General features: G+C 46.6%; 1 protein-coding gene and 1 non-coding gene across 4 annotated transcripts in view; one reads left to right on the top strand and one right to left on the bottom strand.

Annotated features, from left to right (window-relative positions):
• Window positions 1-3,098: 3,098 nt before the first annotated feature.
• Window positions 3,099-19,176, top strand: part of Irak2 (interleukin 1 receptor associated kinase 2) — a 54,882-nt gene continuing 38,804 nt past the window's right edge. For all 3 annotated transcript variants that reach the window (XM_047535007.1, XM_047535006.1, XM_047535005.1), the window contains exons 1-2: window positions 3,099-3,225; window positions 12,379-12,561. In XM_047535007.1, the coding sequence (XP_047390963.1) occupies window positions 3,132-3,225; window positions 12,379-12,561 (277 nt within the window). In that variant the 5' untranslated portion in view covers window positions 3,099-3,131. The remainder of the gene's footprint in view (window positions 3,226-12,378; window positions 12,562-19,176) is intronic.
• Window positions 9,467-9,574, bottom strand: LOC124971264 (U6 spliceosomal RNA). The gene has a single exon (XR_007106317.1). It is a non-coding gene; the product is annotated as a U6 spliceosomal RNA (small nuclear RNA).

The following is a 19,176-nucleotide window of genomic DNA, read 5'->3' as shown; positions in this document are numbered from 1 at the left end:
ATTTCTAAATCTTGGGCTGGGGGTGTAGCTCAGTGGTAGAGTGCTTTCCTAATGTGCAGGAGACTCTGGCTTCCATCCCAAGCACAAATAAATAAATAAATAAATAAATAAATAAATAAATAAATAAAAAGTTGGATATGGTAGCCCATGCTTGTAATTCCAGATACTTGGGAGGCTGAGGCAGGAGTACTGAAAGTTCGAGGCCAGCCTGGGCAACTTAGATGCTGTCTCAAAATAAAAAAATAAATTAAGAGGACCGGAGGTGCCCCAGATTCAATTCCCAGTACCACCAAAGAAATAATAATAAAAGGCTGGGATAAGCTAGGTGAGGTGGGCACACCTGTAATCCCAGCGGCTCAGGTGGTGGAGGCAAGAGGTTTGCAAGTTTGAAGCCAGCCTTGGCAACTTAGTGGAACCCTGTTTCAAAATTAAAAAATAAAGGACTGGGAGTATAGATCAGTGGTAGAGTCCCTGGTTCAATGCCTAGTATCACTGAATAAATAAGTAGGAAAAAGAGGGATAAACAGGGAGACACTGCAAATAGAGAAAAGGAGAAAGATGAGGGCCTTGGTTCTCCTTTGTCCCCTTGTGCTGGGTTGTAGGTGCTTTCCCGTTCATCCTGTCAACATCCTCGTCTGCCCCCTTAGAGTTCACCCTGCTGAACACCCTAGCAGGGCATCTCAGCACACTGAGACATACCCCACTTTTTGCCTCAAGGAATAAACTCCTGAGTGATCCTTGGTCCAGCACTTTCAAGTCATCTCCACCATTTTGGGGTCCACTGAAGCCTCACACCAATCCTTCCAAGTGGTGGGGCAGGATACCAGATTTGTAAAAGAAAAAAAAGCCAAGAGTTTGCTCAAGGACTAGAGCCCACGAGGGACAGCTAGGACTGAAATGTCCTGGTTTTGGGGATTGAAACCAGGGGTGCTACCACTAAGCTATACCCCTAGCCCTTTTTAATTTATGTATCTCCACAATTTTTTTTTTCTTTTGGTACAGGAAATTGAACCCAAGGGTGCTTAACCACTGAGATACATCTCCAGCCCTTTTTTATATTTTATTAGAGACATGTCTCGCTAAGTTGCAGAGGCTGACTTTGAACTCCCTATCCTCCTGCCTCAGCTTCCCCAGCTGCTGGGATTACAGATGTGTCACTGCAGCTGGCTCTTTCCACATTTTCAATTGGTGCATTATAGTTGTACATAATGGTGGGATTTGTTACATATTCGTCCACGCACACAATATAACAATACAATTTGCCCAGTATCACTCCCTAGCATTTCCCCTCTCCCTTCTTCCCTCCCCTGGTTCCATTCCTCTATGGATCTCCCTTTGTTTTGTTTTCCCCTTTTTAATTTTTTTATTTTGAGACAGAGTCTCACTAAATTGCCCAGATTGCCTTAGAATTTGAGATTCTCCTGCCTCAACCTCCCAGAGTTTCTGGGATTACAGGTGTGCACTACCACTGAAATCTTAGTAGGAGTCCAAGGCCAGTGGGCTCCCTCTTCAAGAATATCAATGACATGCTCAGTGTCAGCTCAGGGTTAATTGTTCCTGGTTCAATCCTCAGTACAAAAACAAGAAAACAATGCACAACATGAAAAAAAAGTTGAATGAGACAAACAAGAAGAATATCAATGGCAATTACCATTTATTTAGCACATTCACTATACAAGAAAGCCTTAGGTCTTTCTATTTATTTATTTATTTATTTTTTGCGGTGCTGGGGATCGAACCCAGGGCCTTGTGCTTGCGAGGTGAGCACTCTGCCAACTGAGCTATCTCCCCAGTACCCCTATTTGTTTTTTTGTTTGCTTTTTGATGTTATTGGGGATTGAACCCACAGATGCTCAACCTCTGAGTCACATCCCCAGTCATTTAAAAATTTTTTTTTTAATTTTGAGATAGGTTGTTGGTAAGTTGCTTAAGGCCTTGCTAAATTGCTGAGGCTGGCCTCGAATTTGCCATCCTCCTGCCTCAGCCTCCTGAGAGACCAGGATTACAGGTGTTTGCCACCATGCCTGTTTTTTAATTTATTTTCAAAACAAGGTCTTGCTAAGTTGTCCAGACTGGTCTTGAACTTTCAAACCTCCTCCCTCAGCCTCCTGAATCACTGGAGTTATGCACATGCATCATTGTGCCCAGCTTATTTTAGTTCGTCTCTGTAGGACTTCTTTCACTCACAACTCATGGGCTTCTTTCACTCAACAACTCAAAGCAGTAGGGGGAGGATTAATCCACTTGTGAAAAACAAGGCTTGATCAATGAAACTGTTACTGACCTAGTCCTCTTGGACCCAGAGTTGTAGAAATAAACAAAGGACCCTGAAAGAATTTAAACATGCAGGGGTTTAAGTTCTTCTTGCCAGAAGGGAGATAGCTTTTGGGGGAAAGAGATCCCTGGAGGGAAGAGCTTTTACGGCATCTGTGGGGCATGCAGAGCTCGGCCACTTGATGTCATTGTGCATATAGGTGGCACTGCAGTTACATATTTGCACATGATGTTACATCATCATACCTGCATAGAGGCATTGTAAGGAGTAAGTAAAATAATCTGGGTGCAGTCTGTATATGGTAAGTGCTCAATAAGTACTAATAATTATTAGTATAAATTCCATTCCTCCTACTGTTCATTTAAATAAATTTTTAGTATCGGGGATTGAACCGGGGACACTCTACACTGAGCTACATCTTTTTTTTTTTTTTTTTTTTTTCACTTTGAGACAGGGTCTTGCTAAATTGCTGACACTGGCCTCCGACTTGCGATTCTCCTACCTCAGCCTCCTGAGCATCTGGAGTGACAGGTGTGTGCCATATGAGTACTGGATGAATGCATGAGGTGGTGTAGTGCCCAAAGCCCTGGAAGTGGAGTCACAAGGCTTCCCGCGACTGGCACGGAATGCCCACGTGGCCTTAAACGTGTTCCTTCTCGTGGCTGGCCTCAGTTTCCCCGGTGTCAGCCCCTGCGTCGGCCTGAGCAAGGACGCGCTGTGCCGCTGGCGGCCGCTGGGGGGTGCTGGCGGCCGGCGCGCCCCGCCCACTTCCCGCGCCGCCCGCCCGCGCAGCTCTAGAGACGAGGCGTCCGCGGCTCCGGGCACAGTCTGTCCCGTGCCCGCCAGCCGGCCCGACATGGCCTGCTACATCTACCAGCTGCCCGCCTGGGTGCTGGACGACCTGTGCCGCAACATGGACACACTCAGCGACTGGGACTGGATGCAGTTCGGTGAGTGAGGCTCCAGGAGGGCCGCGGCCACCGGCCCCTCTAGCCAGCCCGCTGTGAGCCGCCACCTAGCGCACTCCCGGGCTCCGGCCCGAGGGCTGAGATTCCTGCGCCCGCGCCTCGCCGGGTGGCCCCAGGCAGGTCCCCCGCCCCCGCCCCGGACCTCCTTTTAGGCTTCTGGAAGGTGGTGTGGCCTTTGAAGACTTGTCGTTAGGTAGTCATCGCCTACAGTTTACAGTAAAACAGTTCCCGAGTGCTTACTTTGGGACAGGCGCTATTATCTCATTTAATCCCCACACCGCCGATGAAGTGCGTCCTTCTTACCCGGAGTTACAGATAAGGTGGAGCAACTTGCCCAGGGGTGCCGTGGCTGAGTGGCAGAGTGCGTGGGATTGGGAGCCAGGGCTCACTACCTTGTAAATCCTTGTGTTTTGCTTGTTGTTGGCGGCTTTTGATTGGCTGAGAGGGTCCTGGCAGCTAGGAAGAAGATACCTGTGTGGTCATCTCAGCTTCCAGGCTCCATCACTTGTCAGCTGGGTGACCTCGAGCTGGTTGGTTAACCTCTCAGAGTCTCAATTTCTTAATCTGTAAACGGAGATGATAATTACGGCTTCTTTGTAAAGTTGTTATAAGGGAAGAAAATACTGAAATACTGTGTAGAAAGCACCCAACACCTTAGTGGTATTCTTAATAAGGAAGTGAAAAGAGCAATTGTTATTCTTGGCTGTATGATTTAAACCAGTGTACAGTGGCACTTAATTTTTAAAATAGTCATTTTTTTTCTTTCCAAAATTTTTATCGGTGCATTATAGTTGTACATAATGATGGGATTTGGTGTTACATATTTGTACATGCACACAATATAACAATGTAGTTTGGTTAATATCCCTCCCCATCCCTTCCCCCCACCTTCCTCTACTTCTACCCCTTGGTCCCTTTCATCTACTGATCTCCTTTTGCTTAAAATGTAGTTATATATTTTTAATTAAAATTTTTATTTTATAAAATACACCATTTATCCAAAAAAGTATATAATGCATATGTACTACACACACACACACACACACACACACACATGTCAAAATAATAATAAAATGAATAAATAAATGTGTTATCCATCCAGATTGAACAAATTGTATATTTTAGGGCTGGGCATGCAGGTCAGTGGTAGAGCACTTACCTAGAAATGCAAGACCCTGGGTTCCATCCTCAGTAAAACATAAAAACAACAACCAAAAAGAAATAACTTGTATTAGAACCTAGTGGTTCTTACTTAGAGTCACTTTTGCACCCTAGGGGACATTGCTAATGTCTGGAGACACTTGGGTTTGTCACAGCTTGGTGAGTGCAGTGGGTCGACACTGGGAATGTTGGTGTCTCCCAACATCCAGCCTAAAGCATCTATGGTGCTGAGGTTCAGGAACCCTGTTCTAACCCAGTAAAAGCAATACACACCTCTTGCAAAATACTGTGGGAAACAAGCAACAAAAATATTAGCTCAGACTCAGGGATAACCACCCTAAGTATTTGGTGCAAATAGTCACAAATAGCAGCTAAGGTTTCTTGGCTTCTTACTGTGTGCCAGCAGACTGCTAGGGATGTTAAACCTGGTCATTTTGTAAACATTTATATATATGTTTGTATTTTTCAAAAATCTCCACTTTGTACATTCATTACATGTACTAGACTTTTTTTCCTCCCCCACTTAAAATGTACCACACTCATTTCTCCTTGCCAGGCAATAATCTAGAGCAGTGTGGATGTAGGTTTTTATTTGCAGCATGCATTTTTATTTAGCTATTATTAGTTGAAAAGCAGAAAATGCATAAGGTTAAATGATATGGGTACCACACTTAGGATGGGGAGGTGTCTTTCGCCTCCCTGTTTCTCATGCTTCCCTCCCTTGAAGGCTCTGCCTAAGGCTGAGGGCACCTGTGAGGATATCTTGCACCTAATTTTCTAGGTGACTCAGTGTCCCATTTCTTAGGTGACTTTATTTGAATGTTTACTGGTCAGTGACCAGCTGTGGGTCGGACTCCTTCTCATTTCTTCCATGTTAGTCCAACTCTTATTTGCAAGCATTAGAACAACTTTTCTTCCTAGGAAGTTAATTTAGAAGGCACCTGTATGACTAAAAAAAAAAAAAAAAAAGAAAGAAAAGATTTATTATGATAAAATTCACAATGGTTCATACCTGTAAACCCAGCAATTTGGGAGGCTGAGGCAGGAGGATCACAAGTTTGAGGCCAGCCTTAACAACTTAGCGAGGCATTAAGCAACTTAGCAAGACCCTGTCTTGCTGGGGAGATAGCTCAGCTGGTAGAGTGCTTGCCTTGCAAGCATAAGGCCCTGAGTTCGATCCCCAGTACCGCAAAAAAAAAAAAAAAAAACCCTGTCTCAAAATAAAAAGGGGATGTAGCTTAGCAGTACAGCACCCCTAGGTTCAATCCCCAGTACCAAAAACAAAACAAAACCAAAAAAAACCACCATACAATTCACAGAGCTGAAGCACAACTTAAATAGAGCATGTACTTTGCATATGTGAGGTCTTAGATTCAGTCCCAGCACCAAAAGCAAAAATAAATAAATAAATAAATAAGAAGGCATAATTTACATTCCATATAATTCACCCATTTAAAGAGTATAGGGTACAGGTCAGTGACTATCTCTACAGTCTTAGAATATTTTTATTACTGCAGAAGAAACCCTGTACCCCTTAAATGTCACTCCAAACCCCTCCCTCATTTTTTTCCCAGTATGCCTATTCTGGATATTTCATATAAATGGAATCATATAATATTTATTGTCCTTTGTGATTGACTTCTTTCATTTAGTGTGTTTTAAAGGTTTATCCATGTTGTAGCATGCGTTAGTATGGAATTCCTTTACTTTTTACTTTTTTTTTTTATTGCAATGCTGGGGATAGAACCTAGGGTCTTGCGTATGCTAAGCAAGCACTCTGCCCCGGAGCTACACCCTCAATTTCTTCTTAAAACCAAATAATGTTGCCAGGCAAGGCACATACCTGTAATCCCAGTGGACTTGGAAGACTGAAGCAGGAGGATCACAAGTTAAAAGCCAGCCTCAGCAATTTAGCAAGGTCCTAAGCAACTTAGTGAGACCCTGTCTCAAAACAAAAAAGGGAGTGGGGAGGAAAAAATAAAAAAAATAACAGAATGAACCAAACACCATTACCCTATGTAAATGAATGATTACACAAATGGTATGCCTCTACTTCATGTACAGAGAAACAAGATGTATCCCATTTGTTTACAATAAAAATAAATTAAAAAAAAAGAGGGTTGGGGTTGTGGCTCAGTGGTAGAGCACTCGCCTGGCATACGTGAGGCACTGGGTTTGATTCTCAGCACCACGTATAAGTAAATGAATAAAATGAAGGTCTACTGACATCTAAAAAATATTAAAAAAAAAAAAAAGAAAAAAAAGAAAAACCATGACTAGGATGTGGCTTAGTGTGCCCTTAGGTTCAATTCCTGGTATCAAAAACAAACAACAAACAAACAAACCCCCACAAAACAATCACTAAATGATGTGGGGATACAGGGGTGCATGCCTATAATCCCAGCAACTCAGGAGGATAAGGCAGGAGAATGGCAGGTTTGAGGCCAGCCTCAGCAACTTAGTGACACCCTGTCTCAAAATAAAAAAAGAAAAAAATGACTGAAGCTCAGTGGTTAAGTGCCTCTGGGTTCAATCCCTAGTACCTGATAATAATGATGGTAATAATAGTACCACGGAGTGATAGTCCATTTATGAAAGTACCACATTTAATTTATCCATTTACCAGATGATGGACATTTGGGTTCTTTCCACTTTTTGGCAATCATGAAAAATGTGCTATGAACGTTCACATAAGTATCAGTGTGGATGAACTTTTTCATTTCCCTGTGTCTGTGCAGTATGTACCTAGGAGTGGAATTGTTGAGTCATGTTGACTCTTTTGAACCATTTGAGGAACTGCCAGATTGTCTCCAAAGTGGCTAAACTGTTTCACATTCCCACCAGCAGTGGAAGAGTGTTGGGATTTCTCCATGTCCTTGTCAACCCGTTATGGTCCTTCTTGTTCTCACCATCTGAGCAGGTATGAGGTGGCATCTCACTTGTGATTTTGATTTGCATTTCAAAGATAATGTTGAGCATCTTTTCCCCTGCTTATCAGTCATTCATTTATCTTCTTTGGAGAATACCTCTGGGTTTGCAGTCCCTGGAGATACCAGAATTTCCCACAGGAATTAAGGATGTAGTTCACCTTCCTCACCTGATCTGCCAGCTCTGGCCCCTCTGACCTCTCCTTCCACTCCCTGCTCTCTCTTCCCTGCCTCAGCCTCACTGGCTTCCTCTGTCTAGACTACTCAGGGCCTTTGCACTTGCTGTTCTCTCTGCTTGGAACATTCTCCCTCCCTGCCTTCTCTATGCCTGGCATTCTAGTCTGTATGAGTTTCCTCTTGCTGCTATAACAAGTCACCACAATTGAATGGTAACTCAAAACTGCACAAATTTATTATCTGATAATTCTGGAGTCATCTTTTTCACAGCCCCTCCCTCCAATCTTCAAAGCCAGCAATGCAGTATCTTCAGATCTCTTTCCAACTTCTGCTTTTGTCATCACTTCTCTGAATCTTACACGCTTTCCCTACCTCTTATACTGGGAATTACACTGGGCTGATCTGGGTCATCCAGGATGACCTTCACATCTCTAAATCCTCACTTCATCTACAGAGTTCCTTTTGCCACTCTGGGTACCACATTCACACATGTCTGGGAGTTTAGGACATTGATGTCTTTGGAGTGGGCATTTTTCTGCCAGCCGGTGCCCTGTGGGTTAGCTCACTTAGAGAAGCCTTTCCTGCCCCCACCCCCCACGTAAGCTCTTTATCCCATTGTGGTTTCATTTCCTCCATTCCTCTCAGTGAGCTGTGCATTACCTTGCTCCTGATATATTTACATCTGTCTGTCCCTGTGAGGTAAAAGTGCCACCAGGGCAGGGACCTTGCCTGTTTATTTCACTCCCATATCCCCAGAGCCCAGGACAACATCTGGCAAGTGAGCAGGTACCCAGTGACTGCTTGAGTGAATGGTGACCTGAAGGACATAGGTATTGATCAGGACACAGGGCATGTCCGCTTCTCACCCTGCAGAGACTGCTTTGAGCCCATGGCTGGCTGTTTGTCTTGGGTCAGAAGTCACTGGTTGGGCACTGGCTGAGCAGCCCAGTCAGTTCTCTCTCTGGGTCTCCAGACTCTGTTTTCCTCATTAGCAAAACAAGAAGTCCCTCTAGTCCTAAAAAGTCTTTGCTGCTGTGAGTCATTTTAGAAAGAGACAGTCCCTCTGAGATGACTGTGGTCCTGGAAGGAGGGTGTGGGGGCGTGGGAAGAACGCTAGAGTGAAGCCAAAAATCCCACAGCCACAAATATGCATGCGCTTCTGGATTCAACACTCGTTGCCTCTTGATCATTTTTCTGTGATTGCAGCTGTGGCCCTTTTTGCTCTTGGAGAAATAAATGCTGGAGCCTGAGCCCGTGTAAAGTGGGCATCTTGCAGCTTCACCCCCGAGGGTGTGTGCAGGGGGCCGTTTATTGGACCGCCCTCTGTCTTGTTTGCTGTGACAGCCTTTCACAGCCTGCTCTGCCTCACCCAGCTGGGTGACTTCAGGCCTCTCTGAGCCCTTACTTCCTCCTCTGTAATGCCGCCCGCACAGTCCTGGAGAGGTGGAGGGACGCCATGGTTGCAGAGGCCCTTGGGGCTTCCCCTCCCCCTCCCCAGGGAGGTCTGGTTGGTCTGGAGCAGGGGGCATTTGACTCTAGGACAGGCCATTTCAGGAGGCTGTGACATCCCTGTTGGGGCCTTTGAGGAAGGGCAGGGTTTCCATCGGATTCAGGGCCTCGGACATGAAAGGACAGCGTGATGGTCCATGTGGAATTCCTCATTGGCTCGATGACAGGCCTTCCCAGAGCCTGGGTGGTTTAACACTGAGAGCTGATGTAGGTGTCATCTTTACTTCAGGTGCTTCTGTTCTTTTTATTATTATTATTATTATTATTTTTATTGTAAACAAATGGGGTACAACTTGTTCTCTGGTTGTACATGAAGTAGAGGCATATCATTTGTGTAATCATACATTTACATAGGGTAAGGGTGTTTGATTCATTCTGTTATTTTTCTTTCCCCCCACCCCTCCCAGCCCTCTTTTCCCTCTATACAGTCCTTCCTTCCTCCATTCTTGAAAAATATGGAATGCTTCACGAATTTGCGTGTCATCCTTGCGCAGGGGCCATGCTAATCTTCTCTGTATCGTTTCAATTTTAGTATTATATGCTGCCGAAGTGAGCACCAGGTGCTTCTGTTCTTAGAGCTCATCCCGTGCTTGTTCAGCAGATGAGGAAGCCGAGGCCAGGGGGAGGCTGGGGTTCACACCTGGCCTTGGAACCAGGGTTTGGCCTCTGCACCGCCTCGGTACTGTCCTGCTGACCCTCGGTGTCAGGCAGTTTCAATTCCCGTGGCAAGTGCCTGCAATCATTCACTTAGAAGTAGAAAAACTTATTTTAACTCATGTTTTCAGAGATTGCAGTCCACGGTCGGTTGGCTCCATTTCTTTGCGTTCCAGGCAGCACATCTTGGTGCTTAGCCTGTGACCAGGTCTTCAGACACACTTACAAACTATAGCACTATCCTTTTTTACCTATAAGAAAAAGGTCTAGAAGATGCGATGCTAAAATGTAACCAGTGGTTTTCTCGGGGGTCTTCCAGGTGGTTTGATTGTGGGTACTTTGATTTCTTCTGTTTTCCTAATTTCCCAGTGACCAGGTGTTACTTGCTCATGCTGAGAAAAAAATCTGTGATTTAGCAGAGGCCTTAGTGACTCATCTCCTCTAGATTTCTGCCCTGCCCTGACCCCGTTTCAAGGGTGTTGATAGAGGCTAATGGGCCAATACCTTAAGATGTGGCATGTTCTTGGAAACTTAAATGTCCAAGCCGAGGGCTGGGACAGTGCAGCCCTCACTCAGCACATGCAAGGCCCTGGTGTCCATCCCCAACACTGCAGAAGAACAAAAGGAAAGAAAAAGAAAAAAAAAGTTCAAATTGGAAGAACCCCAGAGTTTAATTCCTATTTCTCCTGGATTAGTGTGTGTGTGGGGGGGGGAGGGGCGCAACCAAGGAGGGAGGGTGAGGGCGGAACACGAGTTCCCACTGCGGGCAGGGCAGCCGCAGTGCGGGTTTGTCTTCCCCATGATTTGGGGTGGGAGGTGATCAGATGACAGGAGCTCTGTGTGAGGACAGGGTGCTAGAGAGGGGTTCCTTCCTCTTCCCTCTACTCTTTTCTCTGTAGGCTGGAAGCAGCCTCTGTCCCCGCTGACCTCACTTCTCACGACCAGGATTCTGGCCTGGGGTTTCCAGTGACTAAAGTTGTAACTCCAAAACTTTCCGTTCCTAACAGGGCACTTCTTCTGGGGGCTTTCTTCCTGTGGGAGGCCGTCAGAGTTCTTCCTCATCTTCCAGAGAGGAGAGAATTATAATCTAATCATGTTACTCCCTGACTTTTGATTTTCCATGATCACCCAAGGCTCTATTTTCTTTTTTGGTACTGGGGATTGAGTCCAGGGGCACTTAACCACTGAGCTACATCCTCAGCCCTTTTTATTTTTTATTTTGAGACAGGGTCTTGCTAAGTTACTGAGGTTTTTTTCTAAATTGCAGAGGCTGGCCTCAAACTTGCAATCCTCCTGCCTCAGCCTCCCGAGTCTCTGGGATTACAGGTGTGAGCCACTGTGCAGGACTTGATTTTATATTTTCCAAGCAGAAAAGCTCCATGGGGTTTCAGTTTACTCACTACAATATCTCTAGGTTTGTCACAGACCAAGTATACGGCACAGGCTCAATGATATTTTATTGAATGAATGAGTGAGTGAATGAACTTCTCGATGTTCACATAGATTTTTGCTCCATGATTTCTGAAATCCTGAAACTGAAGCTTTAGTGTTCTATCCCTCAGTTTTTTTTTGTTTGTTCTGCCGTGTTAGGGATCACATGTTGGGCCTTGTACATACTAGGTCAGCACTCTACCAGTTAGCCACACCCCCAGGCCATTTTATTCTTGGTTTTAAAAAGTGACTCTTTCATGTCAGTAAATTTAATGGAATAGTGGTTTACCATTAAAAATGCCATTTATGAAGAGCAGTAACAACTTGCCAAAAGTTTATGCCATGCTGTTAATAAGAGCAGGATTGAGGTCCGGGGTCATGGCTCAGTGGTAGAGCGTTTGTCTAGCATGTGTGGGGCACTGGGTTTGAGTCTCAGCACCACAGAAAAATAAATAAATGTCCATTGATAACTAAAAAAAAAAAAATACTGGAAAAAGTTAAAAAAAAGAAAAAAAAAAGCAGGATTCAAAATCTTGCCTACAGTCTGGCTACAGTCTTAACCTACAGTCTGCCTACAGTCTTAGCGCTATGCCTAAGTAGCCGGGGTGATTTTTGGAAAGGAAGAGAGTACCCGAGTGGCCCTTGGGGGGAGGGTGGTAGGATGCTGTGTGTCTTGCCCAACCCCCTGCATTTTCCATATTTTCTTTAGTTTTCAACTGTTAATTATATGAAAAATTTACCGTTACTAGCTAATGGTGGCTTCCTACAGATTTTGTATGGTACTTTGGAATTTAAGGAGGCACTTACTCTCAGCGTCCTGCAAGTGCAGGATGAGTCCTGAGAGCCAGGGCCATCTCAGGGACCTCCCTTGCCCCACCTCATGCTGACCCAGCCCAACTCTGCCAGGCAGTGTCCTCTGTACAGTAAATAGGATGAATGGGGCGTCCATTCTAGAAGGGAAGGTAGGAGGAGTTGTGTTCCCCACTGAGGTTCCAGAGGGTGAAGTGACAGTCCCTAGCAAAGAAGCAGCAAGCATTCAAGACTCCTGTCTGTCTGCCTTTCGTCCTGCGATCTTTCTCCTGCCTTGGGCAGCAGCCACACTGATATTTATGTGCAAGTGCCCATGTGCCAGTGCCCTTGGGTATTCAGCAGGATCAGCGTGGAGAGTGGCAGGTGGGGCAGTACTCTGCATGGTGGGAGTGGCTACACTATTGTGGGGACCCCTTGGGAGGGATTGCCGCTCAGACTTTAAGCAGAATCCTTTCTCTCCCTCCAGCCTCCAAAGTGATCCCAGACCTGACCCAGCTGCGGAAGATCAAGTCCATGGAGCGGGTGCAGGGCGTGAGCATCACCCGTGAGCTGCTATGGTGGTGGGGCATGCGTCAGGCCACCGTCCAGCAGCTGGTGGACCTCCTGTGTCGTCTGGAGCTCTACCGCGCTGCCCAGATCGTCCTGAGCTGTGAGTAACCAGGTGGCTTCTGCAGAGTTTCGGCATGGCTGCACTCTGGCCTTAGACCCTTTATAAGCTCCCCTGCAACCGTTGGTCCTGGGAATAGAACCCCAAGCCTTGTGCATGCTAGGTAAGCACTTCACCATTAGCTCAGCCTTTAAACCTTTTTAATTTTGTGATTAAAAAAATTGAGAACTTAGCACTAGAGTGCTTATCTAGCATACATGAGATCCTGGGTTCTAGCATCAGTACTGCAAAGAGAGAGAGAGAGAAAGATGGGTTATCTATTTTAAAAACAAGTACTGGGCACGGTGACACATGCCTGTAATCCCAGGGGCTCAGGAGGTGGAGGCAGGATGATCGCGAGTTCAAAGCCAGCCTCAGCGAAAGTGAGGTGCTAAGCAACTCAGTGAGACCCTGTCTCTAAATAAAATACGAAGTTGAGCTGGGGATGTGGCTCCGTGGCTGAGTGCCTGAGTTCAATTCCCGGAAGGTAGGTAGGTCGGTAGGTAGATAGAAAAAGGTTCAATAGCTGTTACACAAAAATTTGAAAAAAAGGCATAGAGTAAAAGTGATTCACATTGTCCTGTTTCCCTCTTTTACATCTAAGTGGTAATCACTGTTAAAGCTTCTCGTCTGTGATGGTAGAAACTGACTGTCTGCCTGGACAGCCCCTTTTAACACTGTTGTGCACCGATGTTTCAACCTAGCGCTGGACTTTGGAGAATGTTCCATGCTGAAGAGTCTTTTGTGTATTTATTTATTTTTTTTGTAGTGCTGAGGATTGAGCCCAGGACCTTGTGCTTGCTGAGCTATATCCCCAGCCCCTGACATATTCTTTTATTTGATTGTTAATTTATTTATTTTTTGTGGTGCTAGGAATGGAACCCAGGGCCTTGCACATGCTAAGCAAGCCTTCTCTCACTGAGCCACATCCCCGGCCTTGACTTATTCTTTTTTTTTTGGGGGGTTGGGGTGCTGGGTATCGAACCCAGGGCCCTGTGCTTACAAGGTAAGCACTCTACCGACAGCTATCTTCCCAGCCCCGTGACTTATTCTTTTTTTTTTTTTTTTTCATTTGTTTATTCTTTTTTTTTATTGTAAACAAATGGGATACATGTTGTTTCTCTGTTTGTACATGGAGTAAAGGCGTACCATTTGTGTAATCATAAATTTACGTAGGGTAATGTTTGATTCATTCTGTTATTTTTTCCCTTCCCCCCGTGACTTATTCTTTTTAACAGTTAAGTGTTTGGTTTGCTTCTAGCCTTTTCCTTTTCTATCCAGCATTGTGATGCACATCCCTGGATGTAAGTAACTGTGTTTTGCACACGTTTTGAGTGTAGCTTTAGAATGACTTTCTAGCATCAGGGTAGCTAGGTTGGAGCTTTGCATATTTAATTTGCTGTTGATATCAGTATTACTAAATTGTTCTCCTGCAAGAGGCTATAATCATGGTGGGACATATTTAGCAGTAATGATACCTCCCTGTTTTGAAGGGTAGCTATGGAATCGAAGGGTATAATGTGACAGGTGTCTGGTGTTGAGCAGAAGGCAGTAGGGATGGGGGGCCTGGTTACCTGCACCCCTCTTTGTATCCAGGGACACCCCTTCCATGTGGGCCAGGGAGCCAGTCTGAGCCCCTGCCTGGTATCTAGTGCTGTCTTTAGTTCTGGAAATACTGCATAGGTGACGCAGTTGGTCCTTTGCCCTCAGAAAGCATTGTCTTCTGAGGAGGCAGTTAATAAGAAAAGAAGTAAAAGTAGATAAACCAGTGAAAGAAAGAGGCCAAGAGGACAGAGTGACTAGGTAGGGGAGCCTCCTAGGACAAGTGGTCAAGGAGGGCCTATCTGCTGAGATGAAACTGCAGGAGTAGGAGGAGGACAGTCACGTGGAGTTGGGGTAAGAGAGCCCAGGGAGAGGGACCAGTTTGTACAAAGGCCCCGAGGAGCCTGGGCTGTGGAAGGAGATGGAGCCGTCTCACGTGGGGTTCCTGAGCTGGGGATAACCTGGCTGGACCAATAAACCCAGGTTCAGCACTTGTCTGAATGTCTCTGAGACCCTTCTGGAATCAGGGAGGGCTTCCAGAAGGAGGGACTTAGAGCAGGGGACCAAGGGTGGGGGCTTAGAGCACCAACCTCAGATAAACTGGGGGCATCTAGGACTGCAGCCCACTTGGGACTTTCAGGGCTACCACGAGCCGACCATGCTGGGTGGGGAGGCCTGGCAGGGCTACAGGATTGTCACTACCCTTCAACTGCCAGGGGACTTCCCAGGATGTAGTGTGCTGGGGGGACCCAGAGCTTTCACACACTAAGACTTCCTGTCAGAAATGGGGACAATCCTGCTTCCAGTGGGTGTGGCACCCCAGCCTGAGAGACTCCAGCCAGGCTTGTTTCTGCACAGGCCTGCCATCTATAAATCAGGCTAGTGCTCTTCCCCAGGCTTCTGCCTGGCCCACCTTGCCAAGCGTCTTCCTCAGCTTGGGAAGTGAGCTGGTCAGCACACAGCCTGCCCACCTTCTGGAACCCACCTGAAGCCCCTCCCTGCCCTGTTCTGGGGCTTTGACCCATGTGCCGGGTTCAACCAGAGAGGCTCAGGTGCTTTGTGACCAGTGCCGTTTGCTCTCTGGTGACTCTGGGCTGGCCGTGCTTCCTTCCCCAGGGCCTCGGCCCACACCTTTTTCCAGTGAGGGGGCTGGGCTGGATGACGTGCAGAACCCCCGCATGGCTCCTGGTGGCCTGGTCCCCATTACCACTGGTGCCACATGGCATTTCAGCGTGACCAACACCGGGGACCGCCCCCAGCACTAGCTTCTCTGTGTTCCCAGAACCTGGCATGTGGCAGATACTGAGAGGTGACCATGGACTGGATGAGCCCTGAAGTGCTTTCCACATTTTGAGAGAATGAATGGCAAACTCCGAGGAAGTCTGAAGGAGGCAAGGAGAGGGCTATGGGAGACGACAGGAAGAGCTGCGGGCTCACGTGTGGTCAGGCGCGCAGGGCTGGAGGCCAGGCCATTGTACTTTGGGGAGGGGGCCAGTGAGGTGAGGCCTGCGCAGACCCCTCTGTTGCCTCCAGGAGTGGGCTGAGGTGTCCCAGGGTGTCCTTTGTGTGAAGGCAGTTCTCTGTGGACTGAGATGCACGTCCCTGCTGGACACCCCCTCATGGATGTCAGAGTCTGGCTACTGACTAATCTGAACAGATTTTTAACCATTTGAGGTCAAACAACAGCACAGCACAAGATTTAGGAAAAGACACACTTATGTTACCAGGACACTTAAGCTAACACTCAGAGCCAGTCACAGTGGTGCACACCTTTAATCCCAGTGGCTCAGGAGCTGAGGCAGGAGGATTGAGTTCAAAGCCAGCCTCAGCAAAAGTGAGGCCTGTCTCTAAATAAAATACAAAATAGGACTGGGGATGTGGCTAAGTGGTCAAGTGCCCCTGAGTTCAGTCCCTGGCACATCCCCCCACCAACAAAAAGCTCCCACTCAGGAGCATTCTCGAGGTGCCTGGTCCTCTTTGGGGTACTTGGCTCCCTCCAGTGGCCCTGGAGGGTCTCAGGATCCCTTCTCTACCCCAGGAATTGAGGCCCTGCATGACTTAGAGCCTTTTTTTTGTGGTATTGGAGATTGAATCCAGGAACTCACATATGCTAGGCAAGCACCCTACCACTCAGCTACATCACCAGCCCTTTGTCTTGTTTGTTATGAGGCAGGATTAAGCTAGGTTGTTGAGGGTGGCTTGGAACTTGCCATCTTCTTGCCTCAGCCTCCCAAGCAGCTGGGATGACAGGAGTAGCCATCTATCCCACTGACCTCCAGGGATTCTGTTGCTCCTTATAGTTTAAGGACATCTCAGATACCTGGTTTTGTGGTTTCTGACTTCACCACAGTGGGCAGCAAGAGTGAAACTTCCTTATTCTTTACTTCCTATAGTCATCTGAAGTGGAGCATATGCTGTTACTGAGGACTCCTTGACTTTCACTTCCATTTCCTGCAGTTGTGGCTTTGAGGGCTCAAAGGGGGCTGCAGGGGCCAAATAATCACAAGGTTTTTTCTTTTTTTTGAGGTACTGGGGTTTAAACCCAGGGGTCCTTTATCACTGAGATATATATCCTCAGCCCTTTTTTATATTTTTATTTTTTGAGACAGGGTCTTGCTAAGTTGCTGAGGCTGACCTTGAACTTGGGATCCTCTTACCTCATCTCCCAAGAGACCCGGATTACAGGCGTGTGCCACTGAGCCTGGTTGTTAATCACAAGCCTTTATCAGAACAAGCCTGTGGTTTCTTTGGTAATACAGTTCTCACGGAAACTAGAAGCCTCCAGTCTCTTGGTTTCTAATCATTTCTACTGCGGTTATCGCAGCCAAAGATCCAGTTTAGACATATGTTAGTACTAAACCCTGACACCCTTTGTCTTTCCTGCACTGGCTTCTGGGCTCAGCTTGTCTGCCTGTCCTAATTTAAAGCACTTACCAGGAGCCTCCCTTGATGCCGCCCAAAACAGTTGGATGGAAAGTGTTAGAGGACAAAAAGCATAATTTAAAGATTTACCTGACTTAATTTTTGATTCTAGAGTTGGACATCATTTACTCTATGTAATAGCATAAATATACTTATGAGGATAGCGGAAGGTTGGACTTGAAGACAGACAAAGCTGAGCAAAAGAAACAGGGAGCTGGGGGTGTGGCTCAGCAGTGGAGAATGTACTCTGCAGGCATGAACTCTGGGCAGAACAAGAATTTTTTTTTCCCCCCTAGTACTGGGGATGGAACCCAGGGCCTTGTGTGTGCTAGACAAGCATTCCACCAGGGTTACATCCTCAGCTCTTTTTTATTTTTGTTTTGAGACATGGTCTCACTAAGTTACCAAGGCTGGCCTCAGACTTGGAGTCCTCCTGCTTCAGCTTCCCAAGTTGCTGGATTACAGGCGTGCGCCATCATGTTCAGGGTAGGGTAGAATTTCTCAGACCATGCTCTCTACAGGAGAGGTGTTCCCCACTGCAAACAAAAGGTTTATGTGTAAGAAAATGTGGGAAACTCAGCCTGCTTTGTCACTGCACCCTGCCTTTAGAGATTCACTGTGCATACCAGCACATCAAAGCTCTGATAAGTTCTGCAGCAAAGAAAACTGTTTAGGCCATTGTTTTCCACTTATGGTAAAGCACAGAACCCCTTTCATTTGATTCTTATTAATATATTCACGAAACTAACAATATATTTTGGAAATTCTGACGGTGGGGAAATGGAGACCATGGCGAAATGATTGGGCGTCTCAGGGGAGCCCTATGATGGGAGAGCCTAGGGGATCAGGCAACTTTGGGTGTTAACCTGGGATTCAAAAGATGATGGTCCTGCTGTGTGTGATAGCACATGACTGTAATCCCAGCAGCTTGGGAGGCTGAAGCAGGAGGATCGAGAGTTCAAAGCCAGACTCGGCAACTTAGTGAGGCTCTAAGCAACTTCGTGAGACCCTGTCTCAAAATAAAAAACAGAAAGGACTGAGGATGTGGCTCAGTGGTTAAGCACCCCTGGGTTCAATCCCTGGTACAAAAAAAAAAAAAAAAGATGGTCCTGCTCCTGAGAGGACTTTATCAGGTTCCCAGGCCTAGGTGATGACTGTGAGGTAGCTCTAAGCCTATGAGCGATATCTTGGAAGCTTAAGAGCAAGAATTGGGGCAGAGGCCATGGTATCCCACAGTGGCTTCCAGTGAAAGAAGAATTCACAATGATCAATGCAGAGCTCCAGATGATTGACTGCCACCAAAGGAGGTGGTACCACCGGCCTAGAAGCTGAGCCTGTGAATGGAAGTGGACAGTGGTTCTGGCTGTGAAGGTGGATGCTGAGACCTAACGTGAGGTGACCTTCTCCATCATGTCTCCTACAGGGAGTTAAATCTTGGAAGCCTAAATGGAGAGTTAATGCTGAACTAACAAAATACTTACCAGTGCTTACTGGGGACACACCCATGAAACCATAGACAGGGTCCCAGGCCTCAGGCAGCTTTTGTCTGGTAAGAGAGACAGATACAATAATCACAAAGATGCACTCAAGCAGCCACAGTGTAAGGACAAAGAAGTGTACAGAGAGTGGTTTGGGTAGGCAGGACAGAGGGAAAATGGAGGACTTGATCTGTCAGGGGACACTTCCCCAAGAAAGTGGGACTCGAGCCTCCAGCTGAAGCCTGAGTGGGACTGCTGAATGGGGGCACCACAGACATTTATTTTTAGGCAGCGGCACAGGATGTGCACAGGCCTGGTGGTGGCAGGAGGCATGTTTGAGAACCAAGGGAGGCTGTGGAGGCCTCTGGCAGAGGACAGTAGGGAGTGTGATACCGAGGCTGGGCAGAGGGCAGGCCCAGCGTAGGTTCGACATCTCCGCCAAGGTCAATTCCTTCCTGGCGCAGGGCTGTCTTTGAGAGGGGAATTCTGGGCTGCTGATGAAATGAAACAGAATGATACCTCCATTTCCCAAAGAGGCTGGGCTGTTGCAAGGTCCAGAGGGTTCCTGGGTTTGCTCTTGTAGAAGGTTCTCCAAGCAGGCCTCAGTCAATCAGTCAAGAATTTGCTTTCTAACTTTGAAATAGCTAATCTGCTTTTTGTTTTTGTTTCTACTTTC

Source organism: Sciurus carolinensis, chromosome 19, assembly GCF_902686445.1.
Source record: "Sciurus carolinensis chromosome 19, mSciCar1.2, whole genome shotgun sequence".
Lineage (NCBI taxonomy): Eukaryota > Metazoa > Chordata > Mammalia > Rodentia > Sciuridae > Sciurus > Sciurus carolinensis.
The sequence above is the reverse complement of the archived record's forward strand: the minus strand, read 5'-3'. Positions and strand labels throughout refer to the sequence as shown.